The sequence below is a fragment of the Rhinichthys klamathensis genome, unplaced genomic scaffold (assembly GCF_029890125.1).
Source record: "Rhinichthys klamathensis goyatoka isolate OS25496 unplaced genomic scaffold, OSU_Roscu_1.1 h1tg000040l_1, whole genome shotgun sequence".
NCBI lineage: Eukaryota > Metazoa > Chordata > Actinopteri > Cypriniformes > Leuciscidae > Rhinichthys > Rhinichthys klamathensis.
This window is the reverse complement of record NW_026606587.1, coordinates 1222496-1245518: the sequence shown is the minus strand read 5'-3', so window position 1 is coordinate 1245518 and position 23023 is coordinate 1222496. Positions and strand designations below refer to the sequence as shown.

The 23023-nt window shown below is 36.4% G+C and overlaps 3 protein-coding genes across 3 annotated transcripts in view; 1 reads left to right on the top strand and 2 right to left on the bottom strand.

Annotated features, from left to right (window-relative positions):
* Nucleotides 1–174: 174 nt before the first annotated feature.
* The window catches only part of LOC130081856 (cytochrome c oxidase subunit 6A, mitochondrial), a 297336-nt gene continuing 274487 nt past the window's right edge, over nt 175–23023 (bottom strand). Inside the window, exons 2-4 of the mRNA XM_056246566.1 lie at nt 2355–2535; nt 1883–2022; nt 175–534 (exon numbers count right to left, since the gene is read on the bottom strand). Of these exons, the coding sequence (XP_056102541.1) occupies nt 445–534; nt 1883–2022; nt 2355–2535 (411 nt within the window). The 3' untranslated portion in view covers nt 175–444. The remainder of the gene's footprint in view (nt 535–1882; nt 2023–2354; nt 2536–23023) is intronic.
* On the top strand, nt 8849–13702 carry LOC130081853 (C-type lectin domain family 4 member E-like). The gene is made up of 8 exons (XM_056246562.1): nt 8849–8974; nt 9438–9521; nt 10152–10235; nt 10370–10462; nt 10594–10647; nt 11340–11479; nt 11562–11674; nt 13485–13702. Exons 2-8 carry the CDS (start codon nt 9440–9442, stop codon nt 13648–13650), a joined length of 732 nt encoding a protein of 243 aa, XP_056102537.1. The 5' UTR covers nt 8849–8974; nt 9438–9439; the 3' UTR covers nt 13651–13702.
* Nucleotides 14639–17702, bottom strand: pla2g1b (phospholipase A2, group IB (pancreas)). The gene is made up of 4 exons (XM_056246565.1): nt 17636–17702; nt 16440–16590; nt 15268–15401; nt 14639–14820 (listed from the first exon to the last, which is right to left on the bottom strand). Exons 1-4 carry the CDS (start codon nt 17700–17702, stop codon nt 14699–14701), a joined length of 474 nt encoding a protein of 157 aa, XP_056102540.1. The 3' UTR covers nt 14639–14698.

Sequence of the window (23023 nt, the reverse complement as noted above, 5' to 3'; positions counted from 1 at the left end):
TACCACGCAGTGAAAAAGCGAAGCGAGCCGAACCGTACTGAGCCGTACCAGCACTGGAAAAGCGCCATAAGCCCTGTCTGTGAAACCAGCCCTACATTTAGCATTTACATACAAGTAAAACATCCTAGGATCTAAAAACTTCAACCACTTCCTTCAAAAATTAAACTTCAGACATTTTATCATTTAATTAATAGATTTTTATTTTTCAGTTTAAGCTGACAAAGTGATGCAATGGTCAATTGAGTAAATGTAACTGTTTCAATACGGTACTTCCACTAGGTGTGGAAAGCACAGAGGTAAGATCAACAAACTGGAAAGACGTCATGTAAACTGAAAGAAACTGAGGAGTGGTCCAGGCCTGGGCAGATGTCCAGGGATGAGAGAGGGGATAGAGAGGGCCCTCTGGTCCCTGTAGGAGAGTTCTGGGAGAGCTTCTAACACCCTTCACTCATCATGATGCTCGTAGCCGTCAGGGAGGGCGTTGAGGTGGGGGTTGTGAAATAGCGACTTGTTGCCGTCACCCCATGGGAAACGCTAATGCAAATGAGAAAAGAGAGGCATAGATGTGAAGTGTATTGCTTGAATAACAAAATTATCAAATTTATTAATAATTACACAAATATGTTCACAAAAGTCACCATGTGGCATTTTTCATTTAGTCAAATGTTTTAGTAAAAATATATGTTGGTAAATGATTTTTTTTATTAGTAAAAATAGCACGTGATTAGCCTTTCCCGTTCTATGACTATAGTATACAACACATTTATTTTGTCATTTAAATTGTAAATATAAAAAGAAAGTGCATTACTATTGCATGATTAGTTATTAATAGGTCGCATTCTCGATTCAAATACCCACGCAATCTTATTCCAAAATGACAGCGATTCGGCTCCGTCTACTAAACCTTTGACAAGAACAATAACAGCGAAACACTGAGATCTGCATAGGCGCTGGCGTTGAACACGAGAGAGTAGAACAGCTTCACAAACAGCCTTTTTTTATCCTTATAAGCCTTTTAACCAATATATATTCATGCAGAAATGTTTTAACCGTGTTACTACATCTCTAACCCTGGTTATAATTGAAGCTCTGTTATATGGAGTAATATAGATGATCAAAGGCTGAAAAGTATAGAGTTATATTTTTAGCTGTTTTATAGTCCTCCTAACAGGAACATATCAGCATTTCTCTTTACTGGTATATGCATTGCATATGGTTATGGTGTGTGATGATTAAGGGGTGGTGATGGCGCAGTGGATAAGACACATGCCTTTGGTGTGAGAGACCCGGGTTTGAATCCACTGTGAGACACCAATGTGTCCCTGAGCAAGACACTTAACCCCGGCGTCAGAGGCGTGCGACCTCTGACATATATAGCAATTGTAAGTCGCTTTGGATAAAAGCGTCACAGCTAAATGAATAAATGTAAATGTAAATCACAGCCTCATTCCTGGAGGCCCTCTAATGTCTCATGCACAGAGCTCCAATGTCAGGATAAACCAGCAACTCACATTTACTAGACAAATCAAATCATGTTTCTTGGCTTTCAAACATGATGCATAGCTTTAGCTGACAAATACCTTTATTTCACGGTTTGCCTGTTCTTGGAGATATTTGCACGACCCATTGATCTTGAATGACATTGATTTTCAAGACCAACAACAGTGTGTTAATGTATAATCAATTAATAACCAGCCAAATTTAAAATAGGGTATTTGCAATACTTTAAAACAAAACTGCCTCAAAAGTGCATGCCCTGCCTCCACTGAACTTCTGCACTCTCTTTTCATATAAATCAGCATGAAAATGCATAAACTCTCAACAAACGCCTATAATGGTGTTTTTTTTTGTGTGTTTTTTTGAGAAAAGTGAGTGTTTTCACCTTGCTGCGGATGCGCAGGTGGCTGTAGGGAACGAACTCCGGCTGGTCATGTTCGTGTTGGGACCTGAGGTACATGTTCAACATGCACACCGCGACTCCGGGCAGAGCCACCACAAACGTCAGGATTTTCCAGGTCTTGGCTACATGAACATATGAGAAATAAGACACATTCTGTTTGACACGTCTTTGACATTAACTTAGCACCATAATAACACATCAACCGGTTGACAGGCTAGTCGTTTAGTTCACTTAACTATGTAGTTATTAAGACGTAATTATCTCATTTTTCGTAAACTCACTATACAAAAGACTAAACTAAATGCTACTCTACCATCTTTGTCAACCACAGAACAAGATTAAACGGCCATTCGTGTCACATTCGCAAGGTCAAAAGGTAGAATTACGGCTGTTCGTAACAGTTGGTGTTTTTTATTACAGCGTCTGAATGAAACTGATTAGAGTTGTAACTGACCTGCTTGTTCGCCGTGAGCTGCTGCAGCCGAAAGCTGACGGCTTTGGGTCAGCGAGGCAGACTTGAGGAGCTTCTGGGATAAACGTCCGATCGCGGCCATTTTCGCGGAGACTGGAACCGACAGGGGCGGAAGAAGAGCATTAATGCCGCTGCTGGTGCTGGAGATTGACGCGCCCGCCATCTAGTGACAGGGATGTCCAACAACGGCTTTCATTCCGAATTTAATTTAATTTAATTTAATTTAATTTAATTTAATTTAATTTAATTTAATTTAATTTAATTTCATTTCATTTCATTTCATTTCATTTCATTTCATTTCATTTAATTTAAACATATTGTACAAACAATATGCCAAGGAAATATAATGAAAAAAGAATCGCAGAAAAATTTAAACATCTGTAGAGTTTTCACTGCTTTTAAGTTTTGACTTTTGGATCTAGTTTCCAAATATAATTTAACATAAATTTTAAATTTTAAAATAATATATATTATGTATATATTATTATACATAATATAGTATTACGACATATTATTTGATGTAATAAAGTAATTCCATTTGACTTTATTACATCAAATAAATTTTTTTATAAAGATTTTTTTATCACCATCAAATGAAAAACTTTTTAGCATTACATCACCTTCTACAAAATTAACAAACATCGTAGCTTTTCTTTGTAGGGAGTTCTTTCCCCCCCAAAAAAATATCCCAAATAAATAATTATAGTCTCAGTGGAAATTTTACAAAAAACACAAATATCTTCCATATTCTCTTTAAAATGCTGTACCGTACAGCATTTTAAAGAGAATATGGAAGATATTTGTGAGTAAACTTTTATATGAAACCTCTTTGACTTGTGATCTTTTTTTACAGAAGGATACATATCGTTATGCCAGTAGGTGGCGACAAGTCTCCACAGCCTGCACTCGAAAGCCATTGGTCAAGTGAAACGACGGGAAGAACCATAGACTGTAAAAAATGGGAAGAACCCCTGACGTAGATTATATAATTATGGCCTTTCAAGGCAGCAAAAATAATAGCGCTAAAATTTCAGATAAGCTTGGATCTTCAGGCTTTGAATCTGTGAGTGAAATAATGCATGTATGAATCGCAAGTATTATGGTTAACATGCAATAATAACATGAGATTCCCATTGGAAACACATTAACGTTAGCCTATGTCATTCTACTGCTTTTATTCTAGTTTAGAGTAGAAAAGGGCATGTGAATAGCTCGTGCACAGTTGTTTTTCTGATTACCACTACGGTATTTATATTTTATAGCTACTTTGTCACGCATCTTTGTCACGCATTTCTGGCAACTGCAATGTTCTTGGCAGAAACCCCAGAGCTGCGGTTTGGCCGGGTGGAAAGGACCAGCCTCTCCGGCGTCATCCGGCCATTCCACAGAATCTTCACTTTCCAAGTTGTGCCATGGAAAACTGTATGTGTTGCAAGGAAACAAGTTGATCAGTAAGTTGAAGTTGTCTTAAATATTATTTACGCTTTGAAGATTCAACAACTGCACTTCATCAGAGTGTTTTTTCTTTTCTTATTGTTTATGTGTTTTTGCGTATACTAACATCTTTTGTATCAAATGTAATGTTGCACGGATTTAATGCGACGTAATTGAACCTCTAGTATTTCAGAGAACGTTGTGAAGTGGCATTTTCTTATATTATCATCAGATAATCACTTGATTTACACTTTTGTCCTTACATTCAGGCTATAGGCTGACCTCAAGGAATGCAGGCTAACAATCTCTCAGATGATGTGGAGGGAAATCCTGACAGGGAGGATCCCTTCTACCAGCAAGGCAAGTAATATAGTATCATTGCAGCTTATTATAGCAGAGACAGTGGTTATGGGTGTTGGCTGCTTTTTTGATACACTGGTTTCAAGTCCAATTCAGGTAGAGGTATCTATGAACTGAAAAAGACATGACATCTGTGCCCATTAGTCTGTCAGGCGTTTATTAATTGCATTGGTATAGCGCGGTAGCGGGACACTTGGCACACTTTTCTATTGCCTTTGTCCCCCATCAAATACCTTAGTAAACATTTGAATACATTTGATAGCTTAAACACTTAAAACTCATCCTGTGGAAACCAAATTTGAGAGTCCAGTTATTTTGTAAAATAAATATTTTGTAAAAGTTTAGCTCAGTTACAGTAAACATAAACTTTTATAACTTTCTCACACTTTTTTTTTTTTTTTAAGTGAATTGCTTTCACTTCTGCAATAATCTGCTGAGTTTAAAGGAATAGTTCACCCAAAATGAAAACGATCCCATAATTTACTCAACCTCAAGCCATCCTAGTTGTATATGACTTTCTTCTTTCAGCCGAACACAATCTGAGTTATATTAAATAATATCCTGGCTCTGTAATGGCATTGAATAGTCCCTGAGTTTTTGAAGCTCCAAAAAGCACATCCATCCATCATAAAAGTAATCCTTACGACTCCAGTGGGTTAATAAATGCCTTCTGAAGCGAAGTGATGGGTTTTTATAAGAAAAATATTAATATTTATAAACTATAATTCCTGGCACTGATGTATGATGTAGGCATAGAATTGATGAACGCGGAAGCGCAGAGGATAAAGCAAAACCAAACAACGGTCACAAGTTAGGAGTCTAAAACTACCGGTTTTATTACGAAAAATGGCGGAGGATTTCGATATAAGATAAGAGGAGCATCGTTCTATGTCATGAGAGGTCACCCTTCCGCCAGAACTCAACTCTCTCGTGAACGCGCGTACGGCCGTTGCCGGAAGCCAGTGATTATAGTTTATAAAGTTTTAAATACGGATATTTTTCTGACAAAAACCCATTGCTTCACTTCAGAAGGCATTTATTAACCCACTGGAGTCATAAGGATTACTTTTATGATGGATGGATGTGCTTTTTGGAGCTTCAAAAACTCGGGACACTATTCAATGCCATTACAAAGCTGGGAAGAGCCAGGGTATTATTTAATGTGACCGGTGACAGGTGACTAAATGACAAGTTCAAGTAAAATATGGTGGTATCTGGAACTGTTTTGCAGGCTTTACATCAGCTCATTTGATATATAGTGCTTGCTTAAGATATCCCCTAATTTAAAGTCTCTTCTAAACTGTTTAATTTTGGCATTTAAAATCTATTTACGGTACTATTTCTTTTTTCCCCCATGCTGTGTTCAGGCAAAGTGGCTTGTGTCATGTTCACGGTTCTCCTCATCCTTTCATTCTTGGTAATAGGAATCGTAACGGGTGTCAACTGTAAGTCAGACTTATAATGATGTCAATTGTCTCTGATGTGTTAATAATGGATGTGTAACTGGCTTGTTTTTAATTTCATTTAACATGCTGAAGTCAAGAAGAATCCACAAGAAGATCAGACCAGAGGTCTTCTTTCTGATGACATTACGGCTATCCCGTTCCAATACAAAGGTGAAAGCAGTAAGAAATGTTTCATTTAAAGATACAACTAAAATATGAAAGGATGTCAGTAAAATCACAAAGCTCTAATAAATTGTATAATTATTGGTAAGCAAGTGTTGTCTATAGTCGTGTGTTTTGTTCTATCAAATACAGGGCGCTGCTCGGATGGTTGGGTTTCCTATAAGAACACCTGTTATTTGTTAGTGAATGTTTATGGGAAGTGGGAAGTATCACAGTCTTTTTGCCGCAACAGTGGGGCGCACTTGATGGTTGTGAACAGCGAGGAGGAGCTGGTAAGGACATGGACACAGACATGTTGGTGTTGGTATTACATTTTTATCCTCATTTACACTACTGTTCAAAAGTTTGGGATCAGTATGATTTATTTATTTTTTAAAGAAATTGCATCGATCATATGTGACAATAAATGTGTTTATAATGCTACAACGAATTTCAGCACTGTTTTCAACATTGATAATAATTAGAAATGTTTCTTGAGCAGCAAATCAGCATATTAGAATGATTTACACATCTATTTACACAAGCATTTACACAAGCATCATGTGACACTGAAGACTGAAGTAATGATGCTGAAAATTCAGCTTTGCGTCACAGGAATAAATAACAATTTAAAATATATTAAAATAGTAAACATTTATTTTAAAGGTACATCTAACTTTTGACGCTTTAGTGGTTAATAAACAAAACTGCATGCGTCCTGCGAAAGAACATTGTAGCTGCTAGCCGGAGATACTTTCTGTTCTATGACGAGTCACACAGGCACTGTAAAATGTATATGATTAATAAGTTATGACAACATATGTTTTCACATCACATTGACATTAAAAAGTTAAGCTATTTTCAACTTTCAAGATTCAGCCAATTTTTTGAGACAAACAGTTTAATGTTATTTATGTTGAAATCACTTAAACTTCCAAGTTGATTGTACTTAAAAATCAATAATTTTTTTTTTTTACAATGTGGGATACACCACAGCGGTTGCCTTCTCGCCTGGTCTAAAATAGTCAGAATATAAACGCTTATTATAGGCGTAACGTAGTGATTCAGAATAAGACAAAAACACACTTTGGAAGATTGAGTCCTGATGTAGGCTACTCGCTTATTTTATACATTTAGCAAATTTTGAACAAAAAAAGTTACATAATGTACCTTTAAAATGTAATACATTTTTTTTAACAATATTACTGCATTTATGATCAAACTTACCAACTTTTGAATGGTAGCGTATTTCTGAAAGCATAGATATTAATCATAGGTGTATAATTAAAGCACATTGCTGTCTCTAGGAGTTCATTTCAAGAACTGTCCAGAAACAGACTGACTACTGGATAGGCCTCAAGAGGGACAAATCGGGCAAATGGTCCTGGGCTAATGGAGACGATTATCATTCACCTCCACAGTAAGAGAGCATTGACTTCCATACTTTTGAAACAAGTGTTTTATGTCATCTGTGAATGCTTTTTAATTTCATTAAACAGCAGCCATACTGTATGACATGCCAACAAGATCATTATGTCATCTTCCGAATTCTTTGTGGTTTGTGTTCTTTTCAGTTTCTGGGATGAAAATCAACCTGCTCATGGTGGCATGGAGTCCTGCGTCCACTTAAAAGAAACTGACACAGTGCGTCGCAAGCTGTTGCATGATGCTGACTGTTACAGCGAACGCTATTTCATTTGTGAACGCAAACTAGAGAAAGGCATGTGAACTTTGCCCTTATTCCAGCTGCATTAGACTGTTCTCCTAAAATCCTGCCCTGGACACACACCTTCTGATATTGTACATGGTCTCTTTTGTTTTGTAAAACTGTACTTGCCTGACTGGTGCAAATTTGATGTACTTTTGCTATGCATAAGCCACATGTTTTATAGTATTCCAGTGTAAAGTCCAGTTATATGAACACATCCGAATCGGTAACTAATTTTTGGCACAATTTCATCTGAACCTAGATCATTTGATTAAACATACAGTAGGTATTATTATTAATATTATTGCTTTATCTATATTCAACCTTTTAAACCAGTGTTCAAAAGGCTTCCTAGAATATCATTAAATATGATCATCTCACTTCAAAAAAATAGTTAGTTATAATTGTTATTATTTAAATATATTTTTAACGTGTATCTGACAAAGGCACAGGATTAAGGTCTGTTTGTAGAGATTTGATAAGCAATCATAATTCACAGTCAACTGCAGTCAACAGTCAAGCTAACAACACAGGCAAGACAAAGAAAGTCATTAATCATAACTAGGAGTAGAATTGAGATGATGACCTCTGGTGGTGAGCTGGATAAGCTGAATTTTATTTTGTGAAGACGTTACAATGGAAAATCTACTTCAATATATCAAAACGGTTCAGTTGGGTTTAATATACAGATGAAAGTAGGGTTTTTGACTCAATCTTAAAGAATCCTTAATGCCAAAAAGTATTGAAGCTTGTTTCCGCCTCAGAATAAAAAAAGGTAAAAGGTAATTGCAACTTTTTATCTCACAATTCTGAATTTGAACCTCAGTACATTCAGAATTGCGTGATATAAAGTCGCAATTGCGTGTTATAAAGTCAGAATTTGAAATGAGAAATAAATAAATAACTTAATGAGAAATAATTACTCGCAATTGTGAGAAAAAAACTCGCAATTGTCTTTTAAAATGCTTTATTCTGTGGTGGAAACAAGCTTCCATTAAAAAGGTTTTATATAAGAAGAAATGTCTTTAATGATTGCATAATACTTTCATGTTTAATGGGTTATTTCAATTTTTGCAGTGATCAAAAGCTTTTGTAACATCATAAATGTAAAGATACTGTCACTTTTGATCAATGTAATGCATTCTTTCAGAATAAAAGTATTAATTTAATGTTAATAAAACAACAACTTGATGACCCCAATCTTTTGAACGGGAGTGTACGCATCCAGCTATATTCAAAGCATAACATTTATGTCAGAGAAGAACATTTCTTATATGACGACGAGTTAATCAGAGTCGTTGCTTAACTCAATATTTTGTCATATTTCAAACATGCAAATGTTACAAAAAGTCCAACAGGATGTTAGGACTGTCAATTCCGCTCTGGGAAATGGTTTAGGTGTCGTTGCGTAAGGACAGAATGACAGAGAACAGCCACCAGGACACTGACCGCAGCAGAGGAGGGAGATTCGACAGGAACATTCTCTTTAAACAGTAAGATTCACTGCATTTCACAGTTATTGTTTATTCTTTTTTTATTTTGTATGTTCACATAAAGTGTCTTCAATGTATGAACCTTCATGGTAAAATCCTAATTTGTCGGCAATGAGAATGTTTTTACAGTTTTCATGGTCTTTTAAGAATATGCTTGATGGCTTTTCTATTTGGTTTTGTGTATTTTGACTGATAATAAATCTCTGAAATACAGAAGTCCTTTCATTCTGATGTGTTTTTCTCCATGTTTGTGATGGATGAAGCTCAGATATAGTTTGTCAGTCTAGAGGTTAATATTCAACTGCTTCATTGCATGACCTTGAAACTTGTGTGTTTAGTACATTTAGTCTCTTATAATAATACTTATATGTTGGGACAAAAGTCATTAAATAAGAGAAATACATTTCATTTCAATTTGAATTATTTGGTGTAAATACATCCTTCGTCCTGCCTTATTCCTCAGACATGGAATCTATATCATATGACCGGTTTAGCACTCCTGAGGCAGAAATTAATAACACTGGACAGAAATTTATACATGTATCAGGTGAGAAAACCTTTTTTTTTTTCAGTTTTTGAAAGGAATGTTTGTAAATTGTGCTTTGTAGAAAATGTTGACTCAAAATTAAGAACAAATCTATCACGCCACCTTACTAAGAAAGAAAAACATTTCAAGTACCCAGAAAAGGGTGAAATGCCAAATCCTTATTTGCTAAATAAATATATTGACACTCCATGATAACCCAGCTAACAAGAAACTTTCTCGGATCTTTGGCTAACGTTCTGGCAAGGTTCTCTCAAAGTTATGAATAAACATTCATCCAGTAACAATAGAATGTATGTTTAAAGTGGTCTTTAATAACATTAGCTCAAAAACATTATTTATACATCGTTCATGGAACGTTCTTCTAAATCATTTAGTTGGACTTTAGGTTAACTTACTATTTGTTTATGGTTCAGAGAACATTTAAACGTAACGTTCCCATCATATTTGCAAAGTTATAAAAAAACATTTAAAATTGGACGTTTTGAACGTTCTGAGAACATTCAGAAATAACGTTTTCATAACTTAATGGGAACGTTAGCAAAACATTCTCATAACATTTGTTCAGAATGTAGTTTTTTAGTCCATGTTTGTTTCATATTCTTTTGTTATAACTTTAATTCTTTCCTATAGGTAGACAAAACAGAAAGATGTACATAATATATGGCGTCCTCGTCCTCTATGTGTTTATACTGACACTGGCTGTAGGAATTAAAAGTATGTTGTGAGCATTTAACTTCCACACATTAATTTGTTTATGTCAAATTTAACAAAACCTATTGGATGTCACTGCATGTTTTTTTTTTTTTTTTTTACCAAAGTGTTTTGATTTTCATTATGATTTTTAAAAGTCTCTCAGGTCAGCAAAGAGGTAGCTGATGTTAGACTTTCTGTGGAGTCTCTCGATGTCTCCATTAAAAAGGGCCCTGGAGCTCTGCAATTTGGTAAATAAAGAACCATTTTTATGTCTTTATAAAATAAAAAAATGTGTAAAAGTTTATGCATATACTAACAATGCCTGTGAAATTAATTTGTTGTGATTTTTATAATTAATATATTCATTTTTTCCACCCAGAAAATGCTCATTTCTCTGAGCTTTTGATGACTGAGCATGTGATCCCGGTGCAAGGTGAGGCTCCTCATGACAGTGGGGTCCAAAAGTCAGAGACCACTATTGAGAATACTTTGAATCTGTACTTTGCATTTATATAACTGAATAATAATACTACTAATAATATATCACCAGCATAACAATGTGAGTAAAACCTTTAATTGAAAAATGTACATGAATTTCAAAATGCCTTAGTACTTGAGAGCGTGATTACAAAAATGTTGTATGTTGCACTTAGCGATATTTTCCTTTTCGAAGTGATTCCAATCATATTTCAAGCAATTCAAAACCATAATGGTGAACATTGCGCATCTGAAGTGTTTCAACTGAAGGAAATTAACTATTAATAATCGGCTTAAATATATTTTAACGATAATATAAAAAAATGAACAAATATGCCGATATGGTGGCCGATATTTTGTGCATCCCTAGTATTTGGTTTCTCATCAGCTTGAGCTTCAATGGAAGAATATCTTACTCTCTCTAGAAAGAGTCACATGTTCAATGTTACAAATGTACTACTTTCTATTAGATTATGAATCCCAGATTTTCTATGTGGACTCAGACTTTTGGACTTTTTACTCTTTAGCAAAATGCTCTTTACGCCTGCTCTTTACTCTTTAGCAAAATTTTTATTTTGTGCTTGGCAGTGAAACCTGCCTGATTTAAGTTATGATTTATTTGTATTATATGCATGTTTAACTGTACAGGTCCCTGCCAGGAAGACTGGGTGTTTTATAAAGACTCATGCTACTTTCAGTCTTCAGTAAAGAAGAACTGGCAACTTGCTGAGAACAACTGTATCCAGAAAGGATCACACTTAGTTGTTGTCAATGACATGGCTGAGCTTGTAAGACAAGAACACACACAGCCTCACAATTATTTGAGTCTTATGTGAGGTTAAATATGAGTTTGGTCTCTTTTTAAACCAGGACTTCCTGTCTTCGATCGTTAAGACGTCTAACAGCTACTGGATTGGGCTTGTTGAGAAAGAAAAGGAAAAATGGTCCTGGGTAGATGGAACAGACTTTGATGCTACTGAACAGTAAGAATGAATATAAAAATATAGCTGCGAGCAGCGATTGCGCGCCCAAGCCGGTGGCACCGCAACCCCGGGGCCTTTAGTTACCTAAAGGCACCGGAGTGGCGGTGCCGCCGGCTTTGGCCCTTCATCGCTGCTCGCAGCTATATTTATATTACAGTTACAGTTTTTCACCATTGCTATTTTCCGGATTTTTTGGGCGGGTCTAAAACGGGGCTCGATGACGCACTGGAGCCCCTGAGCTCCAGGACACGCCCCTACTTGATGACGCACTGAGGCCACTGAGGCTGGCCCCTCCCCTAACAATAGAGCACATTCGCATAAATGCGTAGGCTACTACCTGGATGCGATCACGTACAAAACAGATCGGTGTCTTTATTTAAATTTCCTAAAAACGATCACATCAAGAAGAGGTGGATTAATTTTGTGAAGAGCCAACCTTGATGGAGAGCTGAGGATCACCGCCAACACCCGCCTCTGTAGCGATCATTTTACACGGGATAGTTTTATAAACTTTCGTCGGAGACAACTGGGATTCACTGATAATCCGCTGTTACTGGTGAATGGGGCCGAACCGACTATCTCCCGCCTCGGCCTTCATCCTCCCGTCCCGAAAGCAGTATCAGCTAATTTCACCGTCGGCAGCTTTCCCACGAGTGGGCGTGGCTTCAGCGGAGCCAGCGGACACACCCCCAGCGTTTGAGAGCAGAGAATAATGCTCATTTTTTCAAGATTTTGATAGCTTACTTTATGTACTTGCCGGCTTTTTTTATCATTCAAATTCGGCTGGGTGGCTAATAACACATTTTTCTGTGGTGTGACAAACTCAGAACACAAACTTTATTTTGACTTTACAGGGACTTTAACAACTACCTTACTATAGCAGTAAGTAGGAGTTCACTGATGCAAAAGTCATAGTTAATAGTTAGTTAATGGTGAGAAATGGACCCTATACTAAAGTGTGACCAATAAATGGAGTTCTTGTCTCCCAAAAGAAAGAACCAATTGAACTGCTTGAAATGAGTCATCAGTAATTCCAGTCTTATGTCCTGTACGAACCTATGTAGGTTTGTAACAATCATGTTCCGCATGTACATACTATGTACTTATTGCAATTACAGGGCAAAAACTAGGTACCAACCCTGAACCTACCCCTAAACCTAACCTTAACCCATATAGTTAAGTAATTATATTACCAGTACTTTCTTGGGTAAGTACATGTACTGCAAAATAAAGTGTAACCATAAATTTGCATAATGCCAGCCTAAGGTCTTCATTGGCTGCCTGTTAACGTCTACTTTGACCCGCCCTTAAACACTGTAGTTGTAGCTGAGGCCTGAAAGAGTTTAGTTTGTGTTGTCGACATGTCCTGCGATGCGAAAGCAAACCCACTTTGCAGGCACTTCTAAAGGAAGGGTACTCGAGCTCGAATTGATATGGTAAAATTGACGCCATCGTGACTGTTCGTATCACTGTGTATACAAGTGCTAAAATTCAGATAAGCTAATGGTGTTTCATTTCCATCACACGCTATAAACGGTAGACCAATCACAACAAACTTGGCCATCTGACCAATCAGAGCAGACTAAGCTCTCGAGAGGGAGGGGTTTAGAGAGACCGAATCCTTTATCAAACCATTTCAGACACTGTGAGTAAAGAGGTGATGCTGCAATGTCTATTATGAGGAAATTAAACTGTTTTTTGACTTTGAATGCATGTAAACCTGTTGTAGGAGACCTCCAAAAACAAAATGAGGAACCTTTAAAATAGCATAATAGTGGCACTTTAATCTAACTCTTGATGTCTATTTCAGCCACTGGGATGAAGGTCAACCAGATGACTGGGATGTTCGTTTGAATGGTGAGGACTGTGGGCAGCTCCACGCTCGGACAACTTTGGAGAGACGGAGGCTGTGGAATGATGCAGACTGTACGCTCTCTTTTCCCTACTTCTGTGAGAGCAAACCCAAGAGCCACTGATAAATAACTAAACTCAAACACAGCAAAATGTCTTAAGAGAACCTTTCTTAAGTTCCTTAAGCAACACTTTTGCCTCTTTTCCAGTAAAAATATATTTTAACATCCTTATTTGAGTGGCAGGATTGTAGATAATAGACTTAAGAGAAGATACATCTTGAATTAAAAGTTGAATTGAAGTTTTCTGTAAAATAGTTTTTATTTTCTTCATTTAACCGCAAACGTTAGACCATTTTGTTAGATTTGTGCTAAAAAAATTTACCAATGGAGTAAGTTTATAATAAACATCACTTGGTAAGATCAATTTTCTATAAACTTATTATTATCTATTATTAAACTATTAATATCTAAGGAAAATGTGCTTCTCAAGTGCACTTAAGGATGTTTAGGTGTTTTTATTTGAAAGACTGAAGACAATTATTTTTCAGTGTATACTACATAATGTAAAATATTATTATTTTTAAAATGAATGCAACCGTCCACTAGTATCCATGCAGGGTTACAACCAAAAAATTTTTTGTTTGTTTTTGGGGTATGTTTTATTTCATTCATTAGAGGTCATATTATGACCTATTTGCAAAAAATAATTTTCTTAATCAGTATTTTTGGCTTTATAAACAAGGAAAATTTACTTGAGAAGCAATTGCATAAGATTATATGACTTATTTTCAGAGAATATATAAGTTTTGTTTTTCATCCCCCATTGGCAAATAGTTTTTAGTTGTTTTAGGCATAAACCTCATACAAAAAGAATAACTTCCAACGGGAAGAAAAATAAATTGAATTCTTATGAACAGATATCCTCTAAAAACAATTCTTAATATATAACACTTCATAACTAACTTGGGTATTTTTACTGGAAAACAAAAACAAAAATATTAAGGAAATGATAGTAAATATTATTAATGGCATTAAATACCATTAAATAATCTCTCTGCTATATGAATCAAATATCAATTAGCATGAACACAAAATAAACAGTTACATGATATACCATTTCTATGTTTAATGAGACTTTAAGGACAGTCTTAAAACTTTATCTAGTGTCAGGTCATTTGCAGTTATTACTTGGATAGTTGACATGATCTTGGTTGTAACCCGCTTGTGCAAAGCATTCGGCGGCTTTTCTGTCACATTCACATATGAACATCTCACAGGGGCGATTCTTGTCAGCTGCAAGAGACAAAACAACAGCAGTCCAGTTCAGTTCCGGTCTCAGTTACTAACAGAGCTTTCAGACAGAATTATTTAGTACAGTTTGTCCTACAGCTAACAGGAAACATTCTTAGAACTCCCCTAACATTCTGGCAAGGCTTTCTCAGAGTTATGAACAAACATTCTTCCAGGAACGATCAAATTTATCTGGTCTTTAATAAAAAAAAACATTATCTACGTTGTTCATGAAACATTTTAGTATCTAACATTTTTAAATGTTACTACTTGTTTCATAATGTTCAGAGAACATTCAAAAGTAACATTTCCATGTTTGTAAAATGGAATTCTAACATTCGCATAACCAAAAACTGGAACGAGAACATCTAGAAATAATGTTTTCATAACATAATGGGAACATTGGCAAAATGTTCTTTTATAACATATTTTTGTTAGCTTGGGACTTACCATTGCAGCTGATTTTCCTTGCCGGTTTGTCGCATGAGAATGAATATATTTCAGTATAGGGGTTGTCTAAGATACCCCAGCAGTCATCCTGCTGCCATGAGTCCGAATAACACTGATCATGCACCTGACAGCACCTAGAGAGCAATAGAGAATGCAGTGCGTATGTTTATAAAGTTAGTCGCCTTTCCTTTTTGATTAATTATTGTATTCTAAGAGATTTGCTTCTTGCCTGCTGTGGGGAAAGAAATGTAACAATACATTACCTAATTAATATTCATGAGCAAAGGTGATAAGTATACCATTCCAAACTTTTTCTGAAAAGCTCCTTTAGAAGGTAATGTTTAAATTGCTTAACTGTAATACATTCTTGTCATCAAATGCTCTCAACAGAATTAGCAATGCACTGATTTTTACTGCCTGCAAAAATAAAATCAACCTGAAATCAAAATGAACAGTTCTTGTTTTTTTATAGAATAGGCTATTGCAGTATTTATTATGAATGACTTATTCGTGCACATTTCGTGAGCTTAGAATTATAAGGTTCTATCTCCGTTTAGGGTAGTTCTGAGATATTGAGCATCAACGTTTTTACATCCCTGCTGTTTTGTGAGATGGAACCTTTTTATTTTATTAATAACTACTAACAAAATTTTTTTTTTTTACAAAAATAACACCACACAGGCATTAATAAACACCTAATGGATAAAATTATGTCAAAAACTCAATTTCGACCAAAAGTGGAGATAGAACCTTATAATTCTAAGCTCACGATTTGTTGTTTTTTATTCATGTGGCTTCATAATCTTTGACTAAAATAACTTCCCCTCCCTCTTGCTGCTCTGATGAAGTGTTTACTTGTAAGGGCGGGACAACCTGTCACTCACACATGACATGACATCACAACAAAAGCAAACCAAAATCATCCAATCAATTCCTGATGGACAAAATCAAGTCCCGCCCTACATTATTACTTGTTCGAGAAGCCGTTTCACTGGGATATGTTGCAAATTAGTGAAGAAAAGATTATCGCAACTTCGGTTTCACGCTGACTTTAATTTGTGCAACGTGTATATTTCGGTATTTAGTTATAAACTGTTCATTAAACCTTTCAGTCTGAGCAGGCCGAAGTGTGACAGACAAAACTGTCTCGGAAACTATTGTTTTAATCTGACCTGTCCAGTTCATCCACCGGGTTGCCCGAGCCTCCTTTGCCGCAGTAACATCCGTAGTCTGCGTAGTCCAGTGCAGGCCAGCTATCGGGGATGGTACAGAGGATCATGGACCTGAACTGCCACAGCGCACGGTAGTCTATTGTCGCCAGCACTGTTAAACAATGATAGTTTATCAGTGCTTCATACCGATTAGCATCAAAATAATATGTAAACAACAGACTGCGTTGCTTAATCATCCATCATTCTACTTTGTCTTTTCACACAAAGCTATCATATGGCTTCAGAAGATGTGGAATATAGCACATAAGTCATATGAACCGTGCATTTTTATGATAGGCCTAGTTCTTTTGCATTATTTTTCGAGCTTGGCAGCCCCAGTTCTCATTCATTGTCATTGAATGGAAAATAAAGGACAGGGTATTTAATATTCCATCTTAAAAGATTTAACTACTTTTTGTGTTCCACAGAAGAAAGAATGTCATACAGGTTATGACATGAGGGAGAGTAAATGTAATTTTTTGGGTAAACTATCCATATGAGGAAATTTTTACCTGATCTGCACCATTCATTCATATAGCCTACAAAGACTTCAGTATTCAATAGAAGCACCATATAGCATAGATTTATCATCATCATCATAAATTTAATAATATCCTTTTTATACCAGGTAGTTCATTATATACTGCCTTGCAAAATATTTATAAAAGGTGTATAGCAATTTTATATGGTTTGTTTCTGCTTCACATCCAGCAATCTGTCTCCTGGTGAACTTGTAGAGGGAGTGTCAGATGGTCAAATGTAACAATCAATTTAACCAATTAGTTTCTTACATTCTTAAGTATTTTAAAATAATTATTTTTAGAAATACATTTCATAACCACTTTCTTGGTGTCTAGACTTGTTTTCTGTCGGTATTACATTCCACCTTAGTGACACCACTCTTTTTATTCACTGTAAAAAAAAAGAGTTGCTTCCTTAATTTTTGAAGGTAAGAGGTGTAATTATTTTGACTGACTATAGTGCAATTATTTGACTGACTAATTACTGTAATTAGTAAATTCTATTTTTCAAATAATTTAAAAATCTATATATATCATATATCTTTATTAAATATTTGCCTTACATAAGAGAAATGATTAAAACAATAAGCTCCTGTACAGTAGTTGAATAGTAAATCACATTTTAAGTATACTCACAGGCGGGCAGACTCACACTAAGGACCACGAGAGACAGAAAGGTGTGCATGGTGAAGACGAAGACCATATGAACGTGTGTGTTGCTGATTATTTATAGAACTTATTATAACCTTGACGGGCGGAGCTCACTGATAAGTCACATGAGATATGTTACAGTTTTTTACAATCATTTTGTTACTATTTTCAGAACCTTGATGTCATTTTTCACAACTCTAGACACAAAACTCACAACCAATGATCAAAATGCACATTTTTCAAAACTAACCCTTTTCTCAATTGCTTGGTTACAATACATATAAAACTTAGATCATTTGTTCATTCAACAAAAATCACCTGTTCAATATGACACAACTTATCATCACAGTACTTCTATTTCTAAAGGCAATTCACACATTACATTTCAAATGAGTGTCTATTCATTTCCTTACAATGATCAACTCTTCAAAATGATAAGTAACTGTTGCATTACTCTTAATGGATATGTATGGAAACACACACACAATGTTTACAGTAAATCATGACAGTTTCAAGATAACGAGATTTATTGTCACCAATTAGCGTGGAGCATGAACCAATTAGACTACAATATCCATGGATGTAGCCTAATATTTAATATTTTTGCTTTGATTCCAATAAACCTATGTTGTGATTGTACTGTAGTGTTTTGCATCAATATTTTACACACTTTGTTCAGTGATTCCACTCTGTGTGTATTCTCTCTACTACAGTGCTTTCACAGAGATGTATTTACTGTACATGTAGACCATAATGAAACCTGGATCACCTATTGTGTTCTACAATATTTAATGATTGTACGAACAATGACACAGTGAAACTATCGGTTGCTTGTGTGTGGGTGATCTATAGTTATGTTTCAATGGTATTTCACAGTAAATTTGTTTTTTGAACCAATGATTGTGCAAGTGCAAGATTTCTTTAAAGATGTGAATGCACAATGCAATGTTTTGAACATTAGACAGCCTGTGTTACAAGTGATAACCGTTTTGAGTTTTGTGTCTAGAGTTTTGAAAAATGACATCAAGGTTCTGAAAATAGTAGCAAAGTGATTGTAAAAAAACTGTAATACAGTATATGCATTCACGCATGCACACAAAAGCACGAACATACAGTTTGTTGTTGAGATCTTTACAGCTTTGTGCAAGTTAATTGTGTTTATTTACACTTGTGTATGTAATGTGTGTGTGTGTGTGTTTGTTTGTTTTTGAGTGTGTGTGTGTGTGTGTGTGTGTTTTGTTCTTTGGGAACATGAGCATGTGTTGGCAATTTGAACAGCTGGTACAAGAATTCCTTTTTTTCTCGAAAAAGTATGAGACTTTCATAAAGCCCTGGAAAAAGTTGCGAAACGCTTGAGTAGCCTTCATGCAAACCAGCTGTCAGCACACAAAAGATTATTTGACCAAATAACAATAATGTTGTCATTGTTATATATGCATGCACATTTCACTGATTGCAGCCTATTTTGTTGCCGTAAAGGATTGTGAGAGTGACCATGAATGCAACAAGAGCAGTGATAAAGCTGCTGATCTGAACTGCAAACACTCGAGGGCAGATGAATATTGGAGGCGTTATAGGGGGATTGAGAGAAACACTCCGCCGCTGCCTTGTCACACTGGCAGACGAACATATCACAGTCGTCATTACTGGCTGAAAGAGAGAAAGAGAGCGGTAACCCTTGTGAAAAAGAAGTGTGCTCAATTGTGCACTTGTAGTTTACAGAAATTCTCATACGTGTTTTATGTACAGATAATACAATAATGAAATAAAAGTTCACTTAAGAGAGTACACTTCAATGAACATGTTTCTTATGCTTAAGTACATTTAAAAAGTGCACTTTGTAATAATGTGAAATGAAAAGTTTACCTTAAAGGGGTCATATAATGGTACATGCACTTTTACAAGTTGATTGTACTGAAATGTGTGTTGGCAGTGCCTGTACACAACCATCATAAAATGATAAAAATCCATCCAGTGTTTTTGTTTTAATCTCCTATGTTTTCCCTGCCTCAAATTGAGCCGTTCGATTTTGTGACGTCACACGCTCGGAAGCCCCTCCCACGATTGTTGATTGACAGCATCGTTTCAACACAGACCCGCCCTTGCTCGTGAGGGAGCTGTCAATCATAGTCCGCACGGACCGGCGCGGTCATTGTTGATATGCTGGAGCACTGTCTATGAGCAGAATGGCGTCTAAGCGATTGTGGTGTTCTGTTCTTGGGTGTAACAACGAACACAGCAGTCATTTTAATGTTCCTAAATCCAAACCGCTGAAGACGCAGTGGCTGAGTTTGTTTTCGAAGGGAATATTCCCCACGAGCAACGTCAATGCTTTCATGTTTGCGCGAATCATTTCTCACCAGACTGCTTTATAAACGAGGGTCAGTATAAAGCTGGTTTTGCTAAGAAGCTGCTCATGAAAAAAGGATCGGTACCAGCTATTCGTGTTCCTGCTGCACCTCTAGAACAACTGAAGTGAGTGTAACGTTTTATTAAACTTTATATTAATATTTATATTAATCTTTGCAAATCGCTAGCTGCACGCTTCACAATGAATGCGTCTAAGGTTTACACTCAGGGTACATTACGGCATGTTTTGTATGATGTTCTCAATATAATTCATAATCCCACGTTTATACTGAACAACGCGTTATGGTTATTGTGTTATTGTGTTACAAACGGTGTATGCACAGAACAGAGGGGCGGGGTGAGCAAAGCTCATTATCATTTAAAGGCATATGCACTGAAACGGCGTGCTGAAAACAGAGCTGTTTTTGACCAGGTAAAATAAGTGTTTTCTTACCATACTAATGAGAATTTTTAATTAAAGTATATTACAAACTTTTAATTTAGACCCTAAAGAATCATACTAGTTTGTACAAAAATGGCATTATATGACCCCTTTAAAGTACATTTTAAATCATTATGTTTTAATGATCTTTTGCTGACTAATATAGGCTACTAAACTAAAGCACATGGAAGTAGCCTACTTGATTAGTTAACTTTAGTGTGTTTTCAATGTTACATTTAAAGTGAATATATTTATTACAATATATAATTTACTATTAACTGCAACTTTATTACAAATGAGTAATTACAAATTTAAATACATGGAAGTTTTAATGGACATGACCTTAAAATACATTTTAGTTTCTGTACATTTGGCTGTACACTTTAACCATGTTTCAAAGACAATAGTTTTAAAATTACATATGCATTAAATCGTACTTAAATGGGTAAAAAAAATAACTCTTAAAGTCAACTCAATGAAAAAAAAAAAAAAGAAAAGTTGCTGCCTTAAATTAAGTCATTTCTACTTAAATTGCATTAAACTGACTTTAAAAAATGAATGTAATCTTTTATAAAGTTACTTATTTTGGATGAGTTAAAGCAATGTAAAAACATATGTTGTTTTGGAATTAAAAAATACTAAATGTTACTTTGAATTAGGCACATTATTGATTTGTGTTTTTTGCCGTGTATTTTTTTGAAGTAAAATAATATATATATATATATATATATATATATATATATATATAGATATTTTTTTTTTCCAGAAATATGATATTGTTCAGAAATATGATTTTGTTGAATTGTATATAAATATCCATTTTTTCTTCTCTCTCCTACACCAGTATTATATTGGGTTTGAGTTAACTTTATATTGTGTGAGACATGTTCTCTACGTATTCTTTGAACTTTCTCTCTTCAGGTTGCCTTGCACAGCGCGGCCAGGTGATTGTTCTATGACTAATTAACTGCTGCTCAAAATGAACTTGAGATTGTCGACGAAGGCTTGTAAGCCGCAACACTTTGGTGTGTACTTCTCACCAGTTTTAAAATGATAAAACCATGATGAAGTAAAGGCTTTTTAACTTTTTCAACATTATTCGAGTGCCTTGGAACACAGTTTCATATTTATCTATTGTTTACAATCAGTTAATGCTATCACACAACCTCAGCCTTATATTTTAGTAAGGTTATAAATGTAAATGTACACAACAGTTATAGTTCTGGGACTTTCCACTGTTTGTATCATCATCTGTTTGTCTGTGTTTGTTCCAGAGAGACTGATAGTCTATGTATTAGAGGTGCAGTTATAGGCCAGTAAAGGTGTACTATCATAATGGCAGAGGTAAAAACATGTTCTGTTAAAACAAGAAATGATAAGAATGTAAATGTGTACCTTGAAATGCAATGTAAGTGTTGTGATGAGGCGGAGTCAGGAGGATCCATTTGCAGCATTTATTAGAATAATCAAAACAGGCAGGGTCCAACAGTGGCAAACAGAACAGAGAAGGCAAGGCTGAGACAAACCAGGTAAACAGGCAAAGGGTCGAGGCAGGCAGAGAAGAATCAGAGTCCAGTAAACAGTCCGGGGTCAGGGCAGGCAGAGAAGGGTCAGCAACGATAAACAATCCAAGATCAAACACAGGAATCAAAACTCGGGAAATAATGCTCAGAAATGATGGCCGGGGCAGATCAAGACTTCGCACTGAATGAGTGTGTGAATGAGGCTTATATGAGTGTGTGTGAATGAGGTGCAGGTGTGAGTGCAATCAGTCCCAGGTATGAGGCATGATGGGAATTGGAGTTCGATGGGTAAAGTTAATATTCCGGAGACGGTTCCCTCCTGTGGTGAAGAGGAGGTGGTGCGGGAGCCTGCTCCGTTACAGAGCCCCCCCCCCCCTGCGAGCGGCTCCTGAAGCGAGGAGGCAAATGACGCCGGGGTCTCCCACGGGGTCGAGGGGCCGGTTTTTCCGGGTGCATCCGATGAAACTCCTCCGTGAGTGTGGGGTCTAGGATGTCTCCGGAGTTGACCCAGGATCGCTCCTCCGGACCGAACCCCTCCCAGTCAACCAGATACTGGAGGACGTTACCCCGGCGCCTGGAGTCGAGCAACTCGTGCACACGATAAGCCTCCTCGCCGTCGACCAGGATGGATGGGGGGTTTGGGCCTGTGACTCCCTCCTCCGACTCTCCTCTCAGACCACCGGCAGGTTTCAGGAGTGATACATGGAATGTAGGAGAAATACGGTAATTAGCGGGCAGGTCTAATCGAAATGATACTGGAGAAATTTGTTTAACAATTTGAAACGGACCAACATACCTGGGACTGAGTTTGCGACATGGAAGTCGAAGTCTGAGGTCCCTGGTTGAGAGCCAAACCCATTGGCCAGGTTGATACTCTGGAGCAGTGCGGCGATGACGATTAGCCTGGAGTTCTTGGCGTCTGACGGCGTGAAGTAGGTGAGTGTGTGCTTGATCCCAGACCTCTTCGCTCCGTTGTAGCCATTCGGTGACAGAGGGTAAATCAGTGGGTTCACCAGACCATGGGAAGAGTGGGGGTTGGAAGCCCAGGATGCATTTGAA